Here is a 17,130-nt window from a genome sequence, read left to right on the forward strand (position 1 = left end):
ATATATATATATATATATATATAAAACGTCGTCTCTGATAAATGCAAAAATTTGATATAAAATCACTACAGATTCGATCTCCATATTAAAGTATACTATTAAGAGTAATTCCATATATAACAATGATAGAATAAATGCAACAAAAATTTTAAATAAAAGAGAACATAATAACGAAATATTATGGGTTTTCTACAATAAGTCATTATCTAAGCTTTAAGTCTTAAGCTATAAGAAATTGATCAATCATAATCAATTACTCTTCTCATATTCAATTGTGATTAGTTAATTTCTTATGATTTAACACTTAAAACTTAAGTAATAGCTTGTTGTATAAAAAGTCCATTAAGCTACAAATAAAACTGAAATACAAATGTATATTGTATAGTATTTCAGAAATGCTTTGTGTCATAAATTGTGTCATGTTACTGCAATACATACCTATTCAGCATGGTACGAATTATAGATTCTTGCCACATGAACATTTTTCTACAGAGAAATTTTTTAATCGCTTATAAAAATAATTGCATGAATATCCTTACGAACATTCATTCATCATTCTATCTATAAACGAACTTTTAGCTCTTCCATTCTTTGTTTTATTCTTTTTCGCATCTCTTTATATCTGAAATATCGAATTATTATAATATTACGATTCTTATTGACAAATGTTATGTACTTACTTTTCTTTTAAGACAAGAATCTGACGTTCCTCTTCATAATGGTAACGTTGTAGTATGCCATGGCATTCTGCTACAGATAAATTAAGAAACTGCGCAACATCGGAACTGATTTCAGGCGTGGATAATTTATCGACCAGAAACAGTCGTGCAACGTTCTCATGAGGACCTAAGACTACTCGAACTTCTAAAGGATACTCGTCATCCTTCAGTCTTCTTTGCTCTAAAAACAATACAGATTGTATATAATGAAGAAAAATATAATCACACGTAAGTCAATTTTCTAGAGAATCGCAGTTTTCTTACCACCATTGTCGCGGACTACAAATAATGCAAAGTTATCGGACTTGGCATCGACTTTATATTTGTCCAACATAAGATTAATAACTTCCTGAGTGTTCACTAGACTCGTTACCCAAACGGACATCTGCGATCCATGAGGTGGCGTGAAGAAACTGGTCTCTCGGTTGTAAAAGTGGCCGTTGATTGAGCAACGACGTCGTAATCGGCTTCGCGATTGACGTCTGCCGCCTGGACGTCGTCTGATCGCAGTGGAACCTTGTTTGCGACGCAAAACGACACCATCTAACTGCAACCAGAAAATAAATTCATATGTACACTTAAAATTATAGAGTTGACAGAATAAATTCGCGATATGATACCTCTAATCCGCTGTCTGTAGACATAGTCATATTGTCGTCCTCTCTGAATTGCAAAGAATTCACCGAATCCGTGTCACTATCAGTTCTATGTCTCTGAAGACAATCAGGACCGGACAACGATCGGTTCAAACCCTTTTCGATCCAGCTATCGTCGGTACTAATTGACTTATTGCCGGGGTTCTTCTCCAAGTTGTCGAAGTACTCTACTCTTCGAAGCGTACCATTTCGATTAGAAGCTCCTAAATTACAGACAGGAGTGTCTGTACTAGAAGAACTACCTATGCTGTGCGTTGGCGTGCTATTTAAACTACTGTCGTTATCTCGACTAGTAGTGTGATGATTGGGGCTGCTCGTTTCCGAATTTTCGCGGGAATCCGATCGATCGAGACTCGACTGAGACGAGAGTGGTGGCGTATCCATACTAGATTGCGAACTTATTGATGGAAGATTCTCAGGCATCGTCTGATATAATTTATTACCACCCTCAACCTTTCGTTCCACCTGCAATCATATTTCTCTAGTTTACTTCTGTTTAATCAATTAAGCATAAATATTAAAAATAAAACCTGTAAGAGTTCATCTAATTCATCCCATTCCATATTCTTGACATCCAATTTCATAGGCAAAGTGAGACTCTTCAAATGATCGGGCGATGTTGGAACAGACTTTGCATTATTTTCCACACTGCTATCCAATGTACTCTTAGATAGTTCATCTGCCTTATCTTCGTCTTCAACATCCTATCATAATTAAAAGCAATGAATAGATGTTATCAAACCTTAACGCAAATAAAAATGACAAACCTCAGAAACACTGTGCCTGCATGAGTTTCTATTTCGTGCAGTAACTACTGTGCGCTGATCGTCATCTTCTTTCAAATGGATTACACCACGGACTCCCCAATAAATTCTCAATGCACCTTCTAATATCAATCTTCCATTAACCTGTTTTAAATTGCTATTTGTTTATAAAGATATTTTTTATAATACGAACTATATATAAATATTATGAAAAGCCTTTATACCTCACGACTTCGAATTCCTCCACTTTTGCCTTCATAATACTGATTAAAAACTTTCAACTTGGATTCTAGATGCGATCTAAAATATTAAAAAAATATTTATTTTTAAGAAATTATTTAAATAATGAATTATCTAAATAATAAAATGTTTATTTTCTTCAGTGAAACATTCAACTATAGCGATTTTTAATTTATTTTAAATAGAACTTCTTGGATTTTTTAAATTTAGGTTTATAATAAAGCAATGAACACAAAATAACAAAATGATATACTATCTTAAAACAAATAATAAAAAATTTATTTTTAATGATTTATATAGAATTTTTATGTGTATTTACCTTGGTAAAGATGGTCGACTTTCCTTTTTTCCAAAACTTGTATGTGATTCCACCCTTGTGCCATGGCCGAATAATTGAGGTCCAAATAATGCTCCATAGCAAGGAACGTGGCAATAAGGCACGCCTTTGTGCTAATTTTAATACAATAACAGAATATACATTGTAATTATCATATAATCTATAATATCAATTTATAACTAAAAGAACAATAAATACTTTATTTACATTACCTCTGCATGTTGTCCAGGATTCAAACGCTTTCCACATTCCTCACATCGCAAGCATTCTGGATGCCAATCATATCCCAGAGACTGTTTACGTTCAGCTAAAAAGTTGATATATTTGTTTGAATTATGTATCTAAATAACTTTTCTCTGCGAGTTACAATATTAATGACAGTACAGGTCTCTTATTATTTTACAATATTATTATTTTAAATGTATATTAATTTTAAATATTATGAATAATCAAAGTAATACAATAACAATAGACAGTTTTGATTCTTCACTTTATTCAATATAAACCACAGCCGAGTATTCTGCATCGATACCCATGAGTATCAGTAACGAGGTAAATCGATCGCTCTGCTCCAAATCATGAGTAGCATGATACTTGTCAGAGCGAACACGTCGTCTCGACAAGTCGCAAATCGCGAAAACTCACCGAAGTAAACAGGTTTGCCGCATTTGTGGCACTTCCACATGATGACGGACGCACGGCACCCTGGAGGGACGGCAACGGGTATGTTTTTGTCGGAGTCTCAAATGTTTAAACCATTTTGTTTACATTAGCGGAACATTTCGTTTATTGGAAGTGACATGCGGGTTAATTACACAGATGTTACTAGCATAGTGATTCTCTGGATTCTCTGGACTTTCTTAGAGAAGATATCGTACCGTCGATTTCTCTGTATATGACAAACGCCACCTAGGCTAACTTGTATCTCTCGTAACATACACCATAAAATTGTTTGTGTGTGTATGTGTGTGTGTTGGCGATAAAATACACATTCATTAAAAAGATATTCAAAAACATATGATAGTTTACCTCAAAAACGAAAAAAAAACATGAAAACAATTAATTTTTTATAACATAAAAATATATTCTGCTCTCAATTACATTTATATTCTTAAATAATAAAAAATACTTTACATAATAAACATCTTAATAAAAAGTATATTACAATAAAAATATTTTACAAAGAAATAAATTTTATAAAATAAGATGCTTAACAAATAAAAAAAAGCTAATTTTAAAGCTTATATAAGTTTTCTTTCTATAATAATATAGAAAAATATGAGGATTAAAGCAGTCTTCATTAATATTTTTATTTTTATCAACTGTTAATTATTTAAAGGTATTTTGTACAAAAAAATAAATTTTACTACTACTATCACAACTGAAAACATTACAATATATTTTCTTCACTGTTTATTTTTACTCTGCCTCTCCATAGCATCCAAATATTTCTTTTCAACTTCAGCATTAAAGTCATGAATAAAGTCATTCATCTCCTCAAACACCTGTTTACTCTGGACTGGAAAGTACTCCTTTTTTGCTTGTATCACCCACTTATCAAAATAGGCTGGCTGATTGACATAGTGAAATACTCCAACAGGAAACGATAAATAGAGAAACATCTTGGCTACCTCTAATATCCAACCCATTTCAAGTACCTAAGGAATATAAAACATTTGTAGTTACAACTATCTGTCTTTGGTTTTCAAGAATCATTTATATTGACCATATTCTGTTAACTTATGCTATAATTTGTAAGAATTGTTGAAACATAAGTTAACAGATTATGATCAGCATAAATAATTCTTTATTCATAACTTAATAATCAAATCTAACTATTATTTTCTATCATAATTATATTTTATATTCAATATATAGAACAAGTTTTTTAATTCATCGATTGATCAATCATATTATGTGCAAATGCAGTTTTTACATAACAAAATTACATTAACTTACAATGCAATTGATCAATCGATGAATAAAAAAATTCGCCCATATTATAAATATATGTAATTCTTTATATCTATCTAATTCAATTACAATACTCTTTATACAAATTTTTCTTCATTGTGCAAAGAAGAAAAAAATTACATTAGAATATTTCTACTTAGGTTAAACATTCTGTTGATATATATATTGTTAATAACTTTTTTTAATTTTATTATCGATCTCATTATTTAAAAAAAATCATATCGTATCTCAATTGTAAAAGCAGAAATTCTTTATTTACATTTGATAAACAAAAAAATGCGACCAAATATTCCAATAACAGATATGTTCAAGAACAATTTAGATCGACGACAGCATAATTTGGAAATACAGTCATAGACGAAAAAGTTATAGAAATTATAATGTTATACCTTAAGTATACGTTAAAAAAAACAATTATGTAGGAAAATCAACAAAAATCACTTGAAATATTTTAAGTTATTCTTCGATAACATTTCAATATACAATCTGCATCATATATGTAGACTTCTTGTCACAAACTGTGCGAATAACAAGAGTGCGTCATGGTGGAATCAGAAAGGTAAAGCATTGCGCATGATGGATAAATTTCGACCAATCAGATTTCGCCAACGACATTTCATAGCATTTCAAGTGGTCTGCATTCTGTTCCTACACTAGACTGTTTTAAAACTCTCTTTCTCGCTTTAAACAAATATCAAACGTATATCTTTAAGTTCCAAAAGTGTACACTAGTTTAGCCACTGTTACTGTCGAACGACAGGGGAATGCTCGACTGTAGTTAGTTGATTCTTACATTCTGATCCGATTTAAACTTTCGGTGAAAACTAGGCCATAGATCTGTTCGCGTTGCTTGCACTTTTTGCACTCAACATCTTCGCTTTCTCTCTTTTCAATGGCCAAATGTGTATTGAACCGAGATTAACACCCATGTGCATAGTTCTTCCTTATTTTAAGGGTGGAGGAAGCCTCCATGAAGGATTCCTCGATTTTTTAAGGCCTTCTTGTTTTATAAACTGATCTCAAGTCTGCCTTCCCGAAAGAAAAAATATTTTAGGGATTTTAATAACCTGAAGGCAGCATATCATAATATACAATATATGTAAATCTAATATTGTGAATTACGAATAATAAAGACTATAAAGGTATTGTTGATTAAATAAAATCGTGATTAAGTATTTTGCAAAAAATAATGGACAATAATAAAACTAATAGCAAATTTGATTGGACGCACTATACATTAAAACCGTCGTATATACACAAAATAACGTAAATATATGTTTATAAATAACATAAAAATCGATTAAATTGTGAAATATTCAATACATTTTATTGTACTGTTAGATGAAATATGTATATTATAATTCGAAATATTTGCATTTTATTTTTATACTCAAATTAAATTAGTGTACAACGGCTTTTTAATATGCATCAGTGTTTCCAATCGAATTCGCCATAATTGCTCATTGTACGAAGAAGGAGAAAATGCTTTTAGAAAAGTTTATTTCCGAAAAAAAGCTATCGAAAATAATTATTGATGCATCAGATTTAAATTAAAAGCTATTGAAAATAAAAAGACCAGTGTGACGAATTAAATTTGAAGGTTTGCTTGATTATGAAGGTTACATCTCCTCAAGGAAATTCGTAACTTCCCTTGAAAAAAGAAAGCTAATAAGGCTCCTTGTTTGGTCAAAGAAGGTTTATGAAACATGAAATGAGGAATAAGGAATCCTCATTCCTCAAGGAAGAACTATGAATACGGACGTAAAATTAATCTACTTTGATGGAAACGGATATAAGTACGTGTTTAACAACCGTGAAACGCGAAACATGGGGCTATTCATAGTCCGTTTTTATTTTAAAACCATCTTAAATATAATGTCTTAAGATGTTAATAGTCCTCGGATTGACTTACGACATCTTAAAATTGACTTAAGACAGTCTTAAATGTAAGAATCGACTATAAATGCCGACCTGTTTCGCGCCATGAAGTTGGTACTGAATCTTTCCTCAAGCAAGAAAAGATTCAGAAAAACGCTGACATTATCGACAATTCATACAAATTTATTATTAACATAAATATTTGTCTCATATATTATTAAATTTATGGTTGTTTATTACATAAATGTTCCATAAATAAATATGCATACTTGTAAAGCTCTAATATCCTATATATTGCAGAAAAATTATAATTTTTTCTCTGTAGTTATTATTTCTGTTGATAATTAAACTTTCACGATAACACTGAAATCACAATTTTAAAGAAAAATCGAGTATTAGTTTAGACTTTTAAATGCATAAATACGTCTACTAAACTAATAAATCATAAAATTAGTACAGTATTATTAGTTTTTAATTCTTAATCACTTCAATATTCACAAGAACGCGAACTCCCGTAAGGATGTCCGTCTTTAATAGTATCTTGTCGGTGGTTTGGTCTCTTTTTTTACTCCATGATGCCAACCCGCGATTACGACTCGCGCGCAGTCGCGCAGACTTCAGCTAGTTGCAACTATTGTTTTCTTTCGGCGCGGCGATTACGGCGTCCTGTTTGTCAATTGTAAAAATGGCGATGATATGAATGCAAGATTTGAATGCAGCCGCGAAATATAAGTTTAAAAAACAGGGTGACATTCCCTCAAGCTGTAACAATGTTATTCTTTCTGCGTTTCCACTTAGTCTCGTACTCGATGACGTAAAATGAATGTTCTAATTTAAATAAAGTGAGCGGAAACACGAGTCGATGTAAATTCCAAATATCTCTAATTTAAACGTCTTTGCGAACGATAATTGCGATAACGTCGCAACAAACAGTTTCGTTCCGTTTTGAGAAGAGAACGGTGAAGCGTATTCATTTTTTTAATTTGTCAGTCAAAGTTGTCGAATTTGAGGAAAGCGAGAGGCTACACGTTGGTAGCAATGCATTACAAATGTTTGGCATGTTTGCCATTTGTTGCCATTGTTGAGACGCAATAACGCATTCGAGAGTAGCATTGTTTGCCTTAAATCGTGATGCCTCGATGAGATTTCCTGGGCATTACGAGGTATATTCGACGCAATCATGGAAGCTTTACTACCGTCCGAGATCGCGCGACTGGTGCTCGGTAAGATCCAATAGAATCAAAATCAAAGTATCACGCGTAACCTTTCCCGCGAGAATACCATCCCTCGGAGACTTTGTAGCCTTTCTTACCTAGCTGTCATAATCAATTTGCTGCCTTTGCTTGAAAGAATATATCCCTTTTATGCCATCGAATTCTGTCACGCAATTACATTGTCTTCTTAATGTATTCGCATCTAATGTACAAACAAATAATATAACAAAGTGTTTTTTATATTTGAGAGTAATATTGATACATTAAAATTGTAAATATTATGTAATTGTACGACTACAGTTTCCTTAATAGAAAAAGAAAAACTTTTGTTGAGTGATTATGATTTCTTTGAGTTTGCTTGTTTTAACTATGTTTTTTATATGCTTGAATTTGGAGAGGATGGAAGAACTATAGAAAGTTTCACTATAGAAAGCACAACAAAGAGAATATTTTAGTTGTGTAGGAATGTTTTTATACTTTAGGTTTATTTTATATATTACTTTTATTTAATAGCACTAATCAAGTTGTATGGTTGATTTATGTTGTAAACCTGTTAAAAAATTTTTGCTTCTAGGTTATTTAGAAGATCAAAAATGTACTGAAGCAGCTAAACTGTTTTTAGAGACATCTCCGCACTTGCAAGAATGCCGTACAGTACTTTCTTGTGGGAGGAGATTTAGCACCAGAGTTAATGGTCTAACATTGATGGATATTATTGAAAAATTGTCAGCTATCAGTGCTATGAGTAAATAATAGTGTCAATTAATTTTTTAATTTAAATTTAAATAATAATAATAATAAATAGATGTAGCCGGTATATTCTGCAAATATTTAGCTTGTGTTATACAAACATACATTATTTCTTATAGTTCAAGAACGGTTAAGCAAAGCCACTGATTGTGAACAGTTAAAGCATTGTGGAGATTTAATAGAGCAACTCAAGTTTCTTGTAGAAGAGCCACGTGGTCAACGATTTGTTGTAAATATTAATGTACCTTCACAGGTAACTTATCATTATCTTAATTGCTTTCCACAGTATTCTAAATTTGCAGATATCTGTCATATTTAGCATAATGGAAAAGCAATTTTGGACAAGCTCTAAAAAGAAAAAATATATATATATATAGAGCATGTAAACATAGGTTATAATATTTAAATTATATGACATAATGTTTTTTCATATTTTACAGAGCAATACACAAACATCAAGTGGCTCACCTGTTGTTGCAAGTAATTTACGGAAAAGGCACCATAGTAATAGTGAACGAATTAAACGCAATATTAAATCTCAGTTAAATTTAGTACAACAATCTGAAATCATGAGCCCGCGTATGTTTATTTTACTTATTTATTTGCAATGTTTATAATACCTTATATAATACAAGATTTTGATAAAACTTATGATGTTTAGATATAGCAGCAAGTTGTCACAATGTTGACACAACACCGTTAGAAAGTCTGCCTGGAAATGTTGATTTGTTAAAGCAGATAGACTGTGCTGCTCATACAGAGAAAAGAGATGACAATTTCACACAGGAACTTTACAGACAATGTGATTTTGATAAACATAATAGTACAAATAGTATTGCTACACGTAATAGAAACAATAATACTCGGATAAGTTTAGGTATAATTATAAAAGTAACAAATCAATTATATAAGTTAATAGATAAGTTTGTAGCTTTATTTTTCTTATAGACGATGTCTCAAGTGTACGAAGTTGCGAAATGGACATTGATGATAAAAGAAAGGAAGAAAACAATGTAATTAGTACAATACCTAAACAGTATACTGCAGCCACAAGTACAGAAGAATTATTGAGTTTTTCTAGTGCAGAAGTCCAAACTATTCCTTATGAGATACCTGAATCAGAGTCCGAATCTAATGATGTGCCTATTGAAAATCTTAGTGTAAGCATCTAAGTAACTAATTTTCTATTTGTATGTTTATATTATTTACATTAAAATAATTACACAATTTATTTTATTTACACAATAACATAATTTATAATTTATAAAAATTTACTTTCCAAATCACTATGAATACATTATATCATTAAATATATTATATATGTGCATGTTTACATACATTTTCAGATATTAACGAAAGAAATGTTAAATCGTGAAGAATTACAACAATGTATTGCAGAGAACATCAACAGAGCAATCATTCCTACGGACTTATCTTTGAAAGACGATTTGAATGAATCAATGATCGGTGAAGGAAACACTTCATTTATGGCTGAAATCAATAATGCTATTAAATCAATCGTCGAAACAACAGAATCCGATCCTGTGTTTAAACGATTTATTGCTGAAACCATTGGGGTGCATACAGAAACAGACACAAGTCCAGAAGAAGATGGCGAAGGAAAGTTAAGCAAAAAATCTGCTAATGAGTGTGTATAGATTTTATATTCTTTGGATATTTCGTTATAAATCGAATACTATATTTTTAAAGTATTGTAATATTTTTAGAATGCAAAAGAATCAAATGGAAACAGATAAGGACAATATTAACTCAACAGAGCCAGTGGTAATGGATACTAAAGTAATCACGGAGGACGGCACAACGGATGTCCCTTTGAAACACAGACTTCGTAGTTCTTCAAGACAACAATATAACAGAGTCGAAGACGAAGTTGACAAAGTAAGAGATCAAGAGAAAGATCGGAACACTTTAGAAGATCAAAATGCAGCCGCAGTGTTGAGTATTATAAATGCCAATATTATTAATAGTGTGTCTGACAGTGACAAAAAGACTCTTGATGCAAAAGAATTAATAAATGACGATAATGAACAGAAAATACAAACAATGACCTCTACAGTAAATAAGAATGATGCTGTAAAGCCGTTAGCAGAAATAGACATACAGAAAACTAATGACGTTACATTATCTGCAAATAGCAATGTACAGCCTAAAGTTAAAAAGTCTACGTTAAAGCGACTAAAACCTACGAAACCTAAACGTGATCAAGTAACCAGTGATAATCAATCTAATTCTATCCAGTCCAATACAATTCAACCTATAACAGAACACGAAATCATGACTATGCCAACATTGATAGTGTGTTCGAAAGACGAAATGGATAATCTTTTGATAAATCGTTCATCAACTATTACATCAACTTCCACTTCGCGTTTTATTCCAATTGCTCCAAAAGATTCAAGCAAAATTAACGAAACCGTGGAAACTTTATATTTAAGGACAGTAAATGTGGCACAACAACAATTACCTGTAACCAAGACACTGTCATCCGTAATAGAAGAACCAAACAATCCTATGAATCAAGTGGAATTATTACAATCAAAAAACGGTAATAATATGAATAAACGTTTAAAAACTATACATCAAACTGACATAACAGTACCCAACATCAATATTGATCAACAGGTATTAAATTGTCCAATAGAACCGGTGCAAATTAATAAAATCGTTGGAGGTGAATCGATAACGCTTTACGCCCATGAGACGAGCGCTAAAACGTTATTAGATGGCACCAATATGATCAATTTGGAGGAAAATATCAGCCTGTCGGATAGCGGATTTTCTCCATATTTAAAATTTAATTGTAGCAAAATCAATCAAACCCACAATCTTTCGGACATTGATTTAGCGCCTATAATGGAAAATGTGGGCAATACGATAAATAATAGAAATGAACAGTTACCTAAGAACGTCGATATTATTACTAAACGCACTCCAAAATCTTTGTTAAAAAGTAGATCTAAAAATCATAGATTAAGCTTGTCCACGCCGCGCAAACGAAGCAGTCACATAAGAGCGCTTGACTTTAGCACTCCTACGAGAACGACAAGGAAAATGAATGGAGATGGAAATTCCCAGTTCTCTACATCGACGAAACGTTTAAAATCTGTTTGTAGGACTTCATTATTTAGATCACCGGCGCTTTCTAATACTTCTGCTCAAAAGCAGAAGAGTCCAATAAAAGTTAGTCAGTCTTATAGAATTCCCATAGCTACTAGAAGTCCTGCGCCCAAACTCATGGGTGGTTGGGATAAGTACAATGGTGTTGGTGTTATCATAGGGGAGGTCTCTCCACATGGAAGTACAAGCGCATCTTGTTCTTCCTCGGAGGATAGGATTGTTCAACACAAGCCGTCTAAGTCCTTAACAGGAAGTTGGGATGCTGATTTACGTAAGAATATAGAAGCGAATAAGAGAGACGAGAAAGATGAGTCGGATACCAAGAAGCCTGCAAAGAGGAAAAAAAATTCTGTCAAAGATGATGAAATACATAAGAAAACTAAATATAGTTCTCTATCAACGAAGAGCAACGACGAAAGAAAAACTGGCAGTAAATCAAAAGAGAACAAGAAATTTAAGCATGATATGGAAGACATCGATGAACTGGAAGAAAATTCTCAAGAAAACGTAAAAATAATAGAACCGCAAAATAATGAAAAAGAAAATAAAAAAAAAGCTACTGTTAATACTGTAGGTTTCATAACGAACAAATCCGACAAGATTTCAACTGTTACCTGTGACACATCGGCAAAAACAAATAGTACAAACGCATCCAGCAATGATGCAACGGTATCCGAAAAGAAACCTGTAAAAAAATATGCGCAACTTAAAACGATTTCGACTAATTTAAGGAAGTTTGATAACGAAAAAGGAAAAAACATGGAAGTAGCACAAATCAATTTGCAAGTGTCTGAAGTTTCGAGAATTTTATCCGTGGACAGTACACAGCATGTCTTGCGAATGCCAGATATGATAAATTTGGAGACACCTAGAAAATTCGATAACATATCCGGTCCTCCACCGACGCCAAGAGTATTAAGTCCCTCTAGTAATCTAATTACTCCGTTTATCAAGGTCAGCGAGGATTCCTCTAAAATACGTAGTTTTATTCCCACCCCGGAATTCCCGATAACCCCGGGCATAGCTATAACTCCGAAAGAGGAGATGACTAGAGATGTTATAAAAAGAGACGAGTACAATTCCCCATATTACAAACCCACCTCTGAGCAAGCTCAAGAGTCTGATCTGAAGGTATCTAACAATAAGCCTAAAGACAACAGTATACAAGAGTCACCCATTATATCTTCATCGCACATACAATTACATTCGGTGCACAATAGTCTCACTTCTGGTAATACTTATCAGACGTGTTCTTCTAAATTAGAGATAACGGAGTTCGAAGTCATCAAGGAGAATTTACCAAAAGAAGAAGCTATCAAAGAGTTCAAAATTGCATCTTCTTCTAAAGATTCAGGAAGCGCAGAATTCAACGCTTCCATTATAACAGATCGACATGTAGATCTAATACAAATAAATGAATTTAAAGGCATAAGTGAGCATCAGGAAATAATAACCGATGTCAACGATTCTCACAATGATTCTGAGAGTAGCTCGTCATCTGACACATCATCATCATCATCATCCTCGTCATCTACATCCAGCAGTTCGAATACATCGATAAATACATGTTCGCCAAATGAGAAATGCAACAAAGCCCCAAGTAAAACGAGCACAGACATCAGTAGCGATTTCGCGGAAAAAAACGCACCGAAAAATATAAATGATGCAACAAATATACAAAACGCATGTAAAAAATCAGATAATGCGATTGAAACGGAGTCTTCGCCAAAGAAACTATTCGCAATCACGAAAACTGACGATCAGTTAAAGAATACCCAGAAAGAAACCCCAGCTAAAGATGAGACTTTATTAAATGAGGCTGATATTTCGGAAACGCCCAGCAGTTCGAAAAGCGGAGTAGAAATGATTAACTTGACAACAAAAATATCAGCAATTATGACGAAAGACAAAAAATTATCGAAATCAAATAAGCCGCCAAAGAATAGCAGTAAAATACAAATCAACAAACCGAGAGCACTGCCAAAAATAATAGATATACAGTGTATTCAGCCAGGATTGATCCAGTTGCGGAAACCGATTGAAGATGAGTGTCAATCTGAAGATGAGCAAAGCACGTCTGTGAACAATAAACTTATGCAAAGGCAGCTATTAGAAGAAAAACGACAACGCATCATAGCTAAGATCAAAGATAATTCAAAATTGAACCTTTGTGGAACAAAACGTAAATGCATTTTAACAAGCAAAGCTTCAGAAACTCTAAAGAAGTTTGGTAGAGGAAACCGAAATATACGTCCAACGATAAAATATTCCAGAAATGTTAATAAGGATACGGAGCCGCAAGATAATCTACAAGAAACCTCGAGAAAAAATACGCAAAGACAACATGAGCCGGAAAAACCAAATCTCGTGAATAAGCGTTATGACAACAAAGAAAAAACGACAAACCAAGTTGCTGCATCGAAAAGTACAGATTCTAACTTAACGAATTACAAAAATAATGGTAGCAAGCTTGATAATCATACGACAAAACAATTCGTAAATGATATTTGTGAAAATAATGAAGTTGAAAATTGTAAGAAAAACGAATCCACGGAATTATATAATTCTTTATCAGAAAATCAAGATTATCTAAAAAAGAGGCTAGATACTAAGAGTATAGAGGAATATTGTAATATTGAGAGTAATGTCGACAAAGATGGAATAGTAGAAACACAAAAAAATATTGATATACAAGAACAAGTTTTGAAAAAAGAAAATTCGGAAAAATATATTGTTAAACAAGAAATATCAGCTTTGGATAAAGTAAAGCATGATCAAACAGATGATAAAAAAAATAAACCGAGACAATTTTTAAATGAGAAATCTGATTACAAAATATTAAGATATAAGGTGGATCAAGTAAAGCGTGACTTATTCAGTGACGAGGAAAATGATAACAAAACATCTTCGGCAAAAGATAACGAAACTAAGACAATTGATACAGAAATTCAAAATTCTAATCTTGTTGAAGCTTCGGATAAGAAGAAAATCGTCAACGTTGAAAATCCTAAGCACGAATTATCAACCGTTCTTCAATGTTTGCAATTAGTGCCAGCGTCTAAAAAGGAGCATTTGCACAATAATAAAAGTCAAGCTGAACAGCAACACAAAGAACACAGTGAACCTGAAAACGAAAGTGGTAATGAGTTGCACCAAACAGTCGATGTTCATAATAATAAAACAGAGTATCACTTTGTATATGACGATAGTGTGCCGATGAAAAAGAGAAGAAGGAGATACAGCGCACATGAATTACAGATCGAAATCAATTATGCAGATCTCTCAGATCCGAACCCCGTTGAGTGCATCAAGATAATGAAAGCTACCGAATTCGAAGAAATACTTAATCTTCCGCCTAAGAAACGAACAGTGAATAAAAAATCTCGCACCAAAAATGAAAAAGTTTGTGAAACACCTAAGACGGATAAGGACATGCTTAATATAAAAAATGATACTACAAAACCTTTGGCTACATCATCTCCTGTAGAAGAACCACCAAAAGCTAAAATGAAAAAGATGATTAAAACTGCTGCGACAAACAAAACTAATAATAATAAGCAATCTGATACAAAGAAAAAGCAAAAACTGGATAAGCAGGAAAAAGGTAAGATTGTAAAGATATTGTTAAAACTTGTAAAAGTTAGATATCGTTATATAAAATGTTTTAGTTCCAGATATTACTACCAAAAGCCGAAAGAGAAAACTGTCAGAAGCAAAAGAAACAAAACAGGTAATTAAATAATTCATATTTATGTTAATATGTATTTACGTCACCTCTAATAATACTATATAATACAATTGTTTTTATAATTTTTTATCTAGATTGAGAAGAAATGCCCGACTGATCCTCAAGCATTACTTAGTAACTTAGACGAAATGGACCTGAATAAATTCCTATCTACAGTTCATGGACCTGAATAAATGCTCTCTTTATTGTATATATGTATAAAAATGTAAATATTGTTTTTTTCTATTTTTATATAATTATATATAGCATTAGAGTATTGGAAGTGAAGATAGAGTATTTTACTACTGATAATCTAGATTATTTAACATTTATATCTCTTGAAAGTCATTTCTATATGATTATCATTTCTTTAGCCAAATATTTTTTAAATATCGACTTTATGTTATGAATAAATATTTATTATCTTTTAATTTAAGACAAATTATTTTAAGATTAATTTTTTAATTTTTAATTGTGTGAAAATATAAAATTATATATAGAATGTCTCTGCATACAATGCCAAACTGCTATAGTGGTTTTAGTATATGAAAATATATATATAAGTTGAAAATATCTAATAAATATATCCGAATGATTTCGGAGTTAAGGAATACTTTGAAGTAAGGAAACATGAATCATAGTAAATATTTTTAATGTTCGTTATTTTATTTAATGCTTTACAAAAGATGCTCAAAATTTGTCTGACATTTTTTTAGCATGAATTAATAAATTGTTTTGAACTTTGGAAAATTATTTTATTAGAGTTTTGCGAATGATATCGGCAGCATTAAGTGTCAGTTGCTATAATTGTCCTGAACTTTGAAATTTCGTTCTTCTCGTCATTCTCTCTTCTTTTTCTTTCTTTAGAACTTTCGTTCATCAAATTGTAACTAGATAAGTTGTAGACTTACCTTTTTCACGAGAGACAGTGGATGACAGGGCCGACAATTGATAGAGACACATTAACATATTTGTTCACATTTTGGTGGACGAATGAAAGATTTGGTCTATCGGAATAAAATTCCGATTGAATAAGAATTTAAAACAAGAGAGAATAAATGACATTAAATCATATTTATTTTGACTCATGTTTCCATCAATACTCCGTTTGGAATCGGACATATATTAGACACTTTCGATTGTTTTTTTTCATGTGCAGAAGCGCTATAACAGTTTTGATACTGTTGCAGACATCCTGTATTTGTGTACGTAATAGAATAAAATTTATTACACTTCAGCATACATAGCTAAGAACAGAACTTGGTTTACATATTATACAGCCCATTCGTGTGTGTTGTGTGAGTGTGTATAGTTATGGGGAATATACTATACACAGAATTTATTTAGACTATATCCATAACTGACAATATTAATTGAATTTATTTGATATAGTAATAGAAACGAGATGGTTGCTTTTGCCTACAAATCAATTGCCTACAGTATCGTTTACCTACATCACTTTTGCTGACAGTTCGTCGGCAATAATTTTTGCACACAAAAATTATTGCCTACAGTTTGATTGCCTATATGCACTTTTGCACACAAATAAAAATTTTAGAAACAGTTAAACTGTCGGCAAAAATAATGTAGGCAAACGATACCGTAGGCAAACGGGATTCCCCCAACAGGAACAATTTAAAAAGAAATGATTTTTCAACAAATATCCTAATTCTTGGCACTATTATATTTTTATAGTACAGACATTTTTCATGGCTACAAAAACGGGAAAATAC

The 17,130-nt window shown here is 32.1% G+C and overlaps 3 protein-coding genes across 7 annotated transcripts; 1 reads left to right on the top strand and 2 right to left on the bottom strand.

The window, feature by feature from the left end:
- Positions 1 to 226: 226 nt before the first annotated feature.
- Positions 227 to 3,630, bottom strand: LOC108752762 (ras association domain-containing protein 4). Of its 3 annotated transcripts, XM_018493839.1 has the most exons (11): positions 3,362 to 3,630; positions 2,929 to 3,023; positions 2,699 to 2,829; positions 2,364 to 2,439; positions 2,143 to 2,283; positions 1,906 to 2,079; positions 1,618 to 1,840; positions 1,340 to 1,542; positions 984 to 1,266; positions 681 to 900; positions 227 to 622 (listed from the first exon to the last, which is right to left on the bottom strand). In XM_018493839.1, the coding sequence occupies exons 1-11, from the start codon at positions 3,399 to 3,401 to the stop codon at positions 562 to 564; spliced, it is 1,647 nt and encodes a 548-aa protein (XP_018349341.1). In that variant the 5' UTR covers positions 3,402 to 3,630; the 3' UTR covers positions 227 to 561. The 3 variants fall into 3 exon arrangements, with proteins under 3 accessions (XP_018349341.1, XP_018349339.1, XP_018349340.1); XM_018493837.1 differs by having other exon boundaries at positions 1,340 to 1,840; XM_018493838.1 differs by having other exon boundaries at positions 1,340 to 1,840; positions 1,906 to 2,069; positions 2,139 to 2,283.
- A 490-nt stretch (positions 3,631 to 4,120) lies between these two features.
- On the bottom strand, positions 4,121 to 5,203 carry LOC108752820 (protein PET100 homolog, mitochondrial). Its single transcript, XM_018493919.1, has 2 exons — positions 5,080 to 5,203; positions 4,121 to 4,374 (listed from the first exon to the last, which is right to left on the bottom strand). Exon 2 carries the CDS (start codon positions 4,363 to 4,365, stop codon positions 4,123 to 4,125), a length of 243 nt encoding a protein of 80 aa, XP_018349421.1. The 5' UTR covers positions 4,366 to 4,374; positions 5,080 to 5,203; the 3' UTR covers positions 4,121 to 4,122.
- A 2,450-nt stretch (positions 5,204 to 7,653) lies between these two features.
- On the top strand, positions 7,654 to 15,591 carry LOC108752951 (uncharacterized protein PF11_0213-like). Of its 3 annotated transcripts, none has more exons than XM_018494206.1 (10): positions 7,654 to 7,791; positions 8,357 to 8,527; positions 8,652 to 8,785; positions 8,973 to 9,111; positions 9,200 to 9,409; positions 9,481 to 9,692; positions 9,879 to 10,180; positions 10,260 to 15,274; positions 15,339 to 15,400; positions 15,493 to 15,591. In XM_018494206.1, the coding sequence occupies exons 1-10, from the start codon at positions 7,749 to 7,751 to the stop codon at positions 15,589 to 15,591; spliced, it is 6,387 nt and encodes a 2,128-aa protein (XP_018349708.1). In that variant the 5' UTR covers positions 7,654 to 7,748. The 3 variants fall into 3 exon arrangements, with proteins under 3 accessions (XP_018349708.1, XP_018349709.1, XP_018349710.1); XM_018494207.1 differs by having other exon boundaries at positions 9,203 to 9,409; XM_018494208.1 differs by having other exon boundaries at positions 8,652 to 8,761.
- Positions 15,592 to 17,130: the final 1,539 nt, after the last annotated feature.

This window comes from Trachymyrmex septentrionalis, unplaced genomic scaffold (assembly GCF_001594115.1).
Source record: "Trachymyrmex septentrionalis isolate Tsep2-gDNA-1 unplaced genomic scaffold, Tsep1.0 scaffold62, whole genome shotgun sequence".
NCBI classification, from domain to species: Eukaryota; Metazoa; Arthropoda; class Insecta; order Hymenoptera; family Formicidae; genus Trachymyrmex; species Trachymyrmex septentrionalis.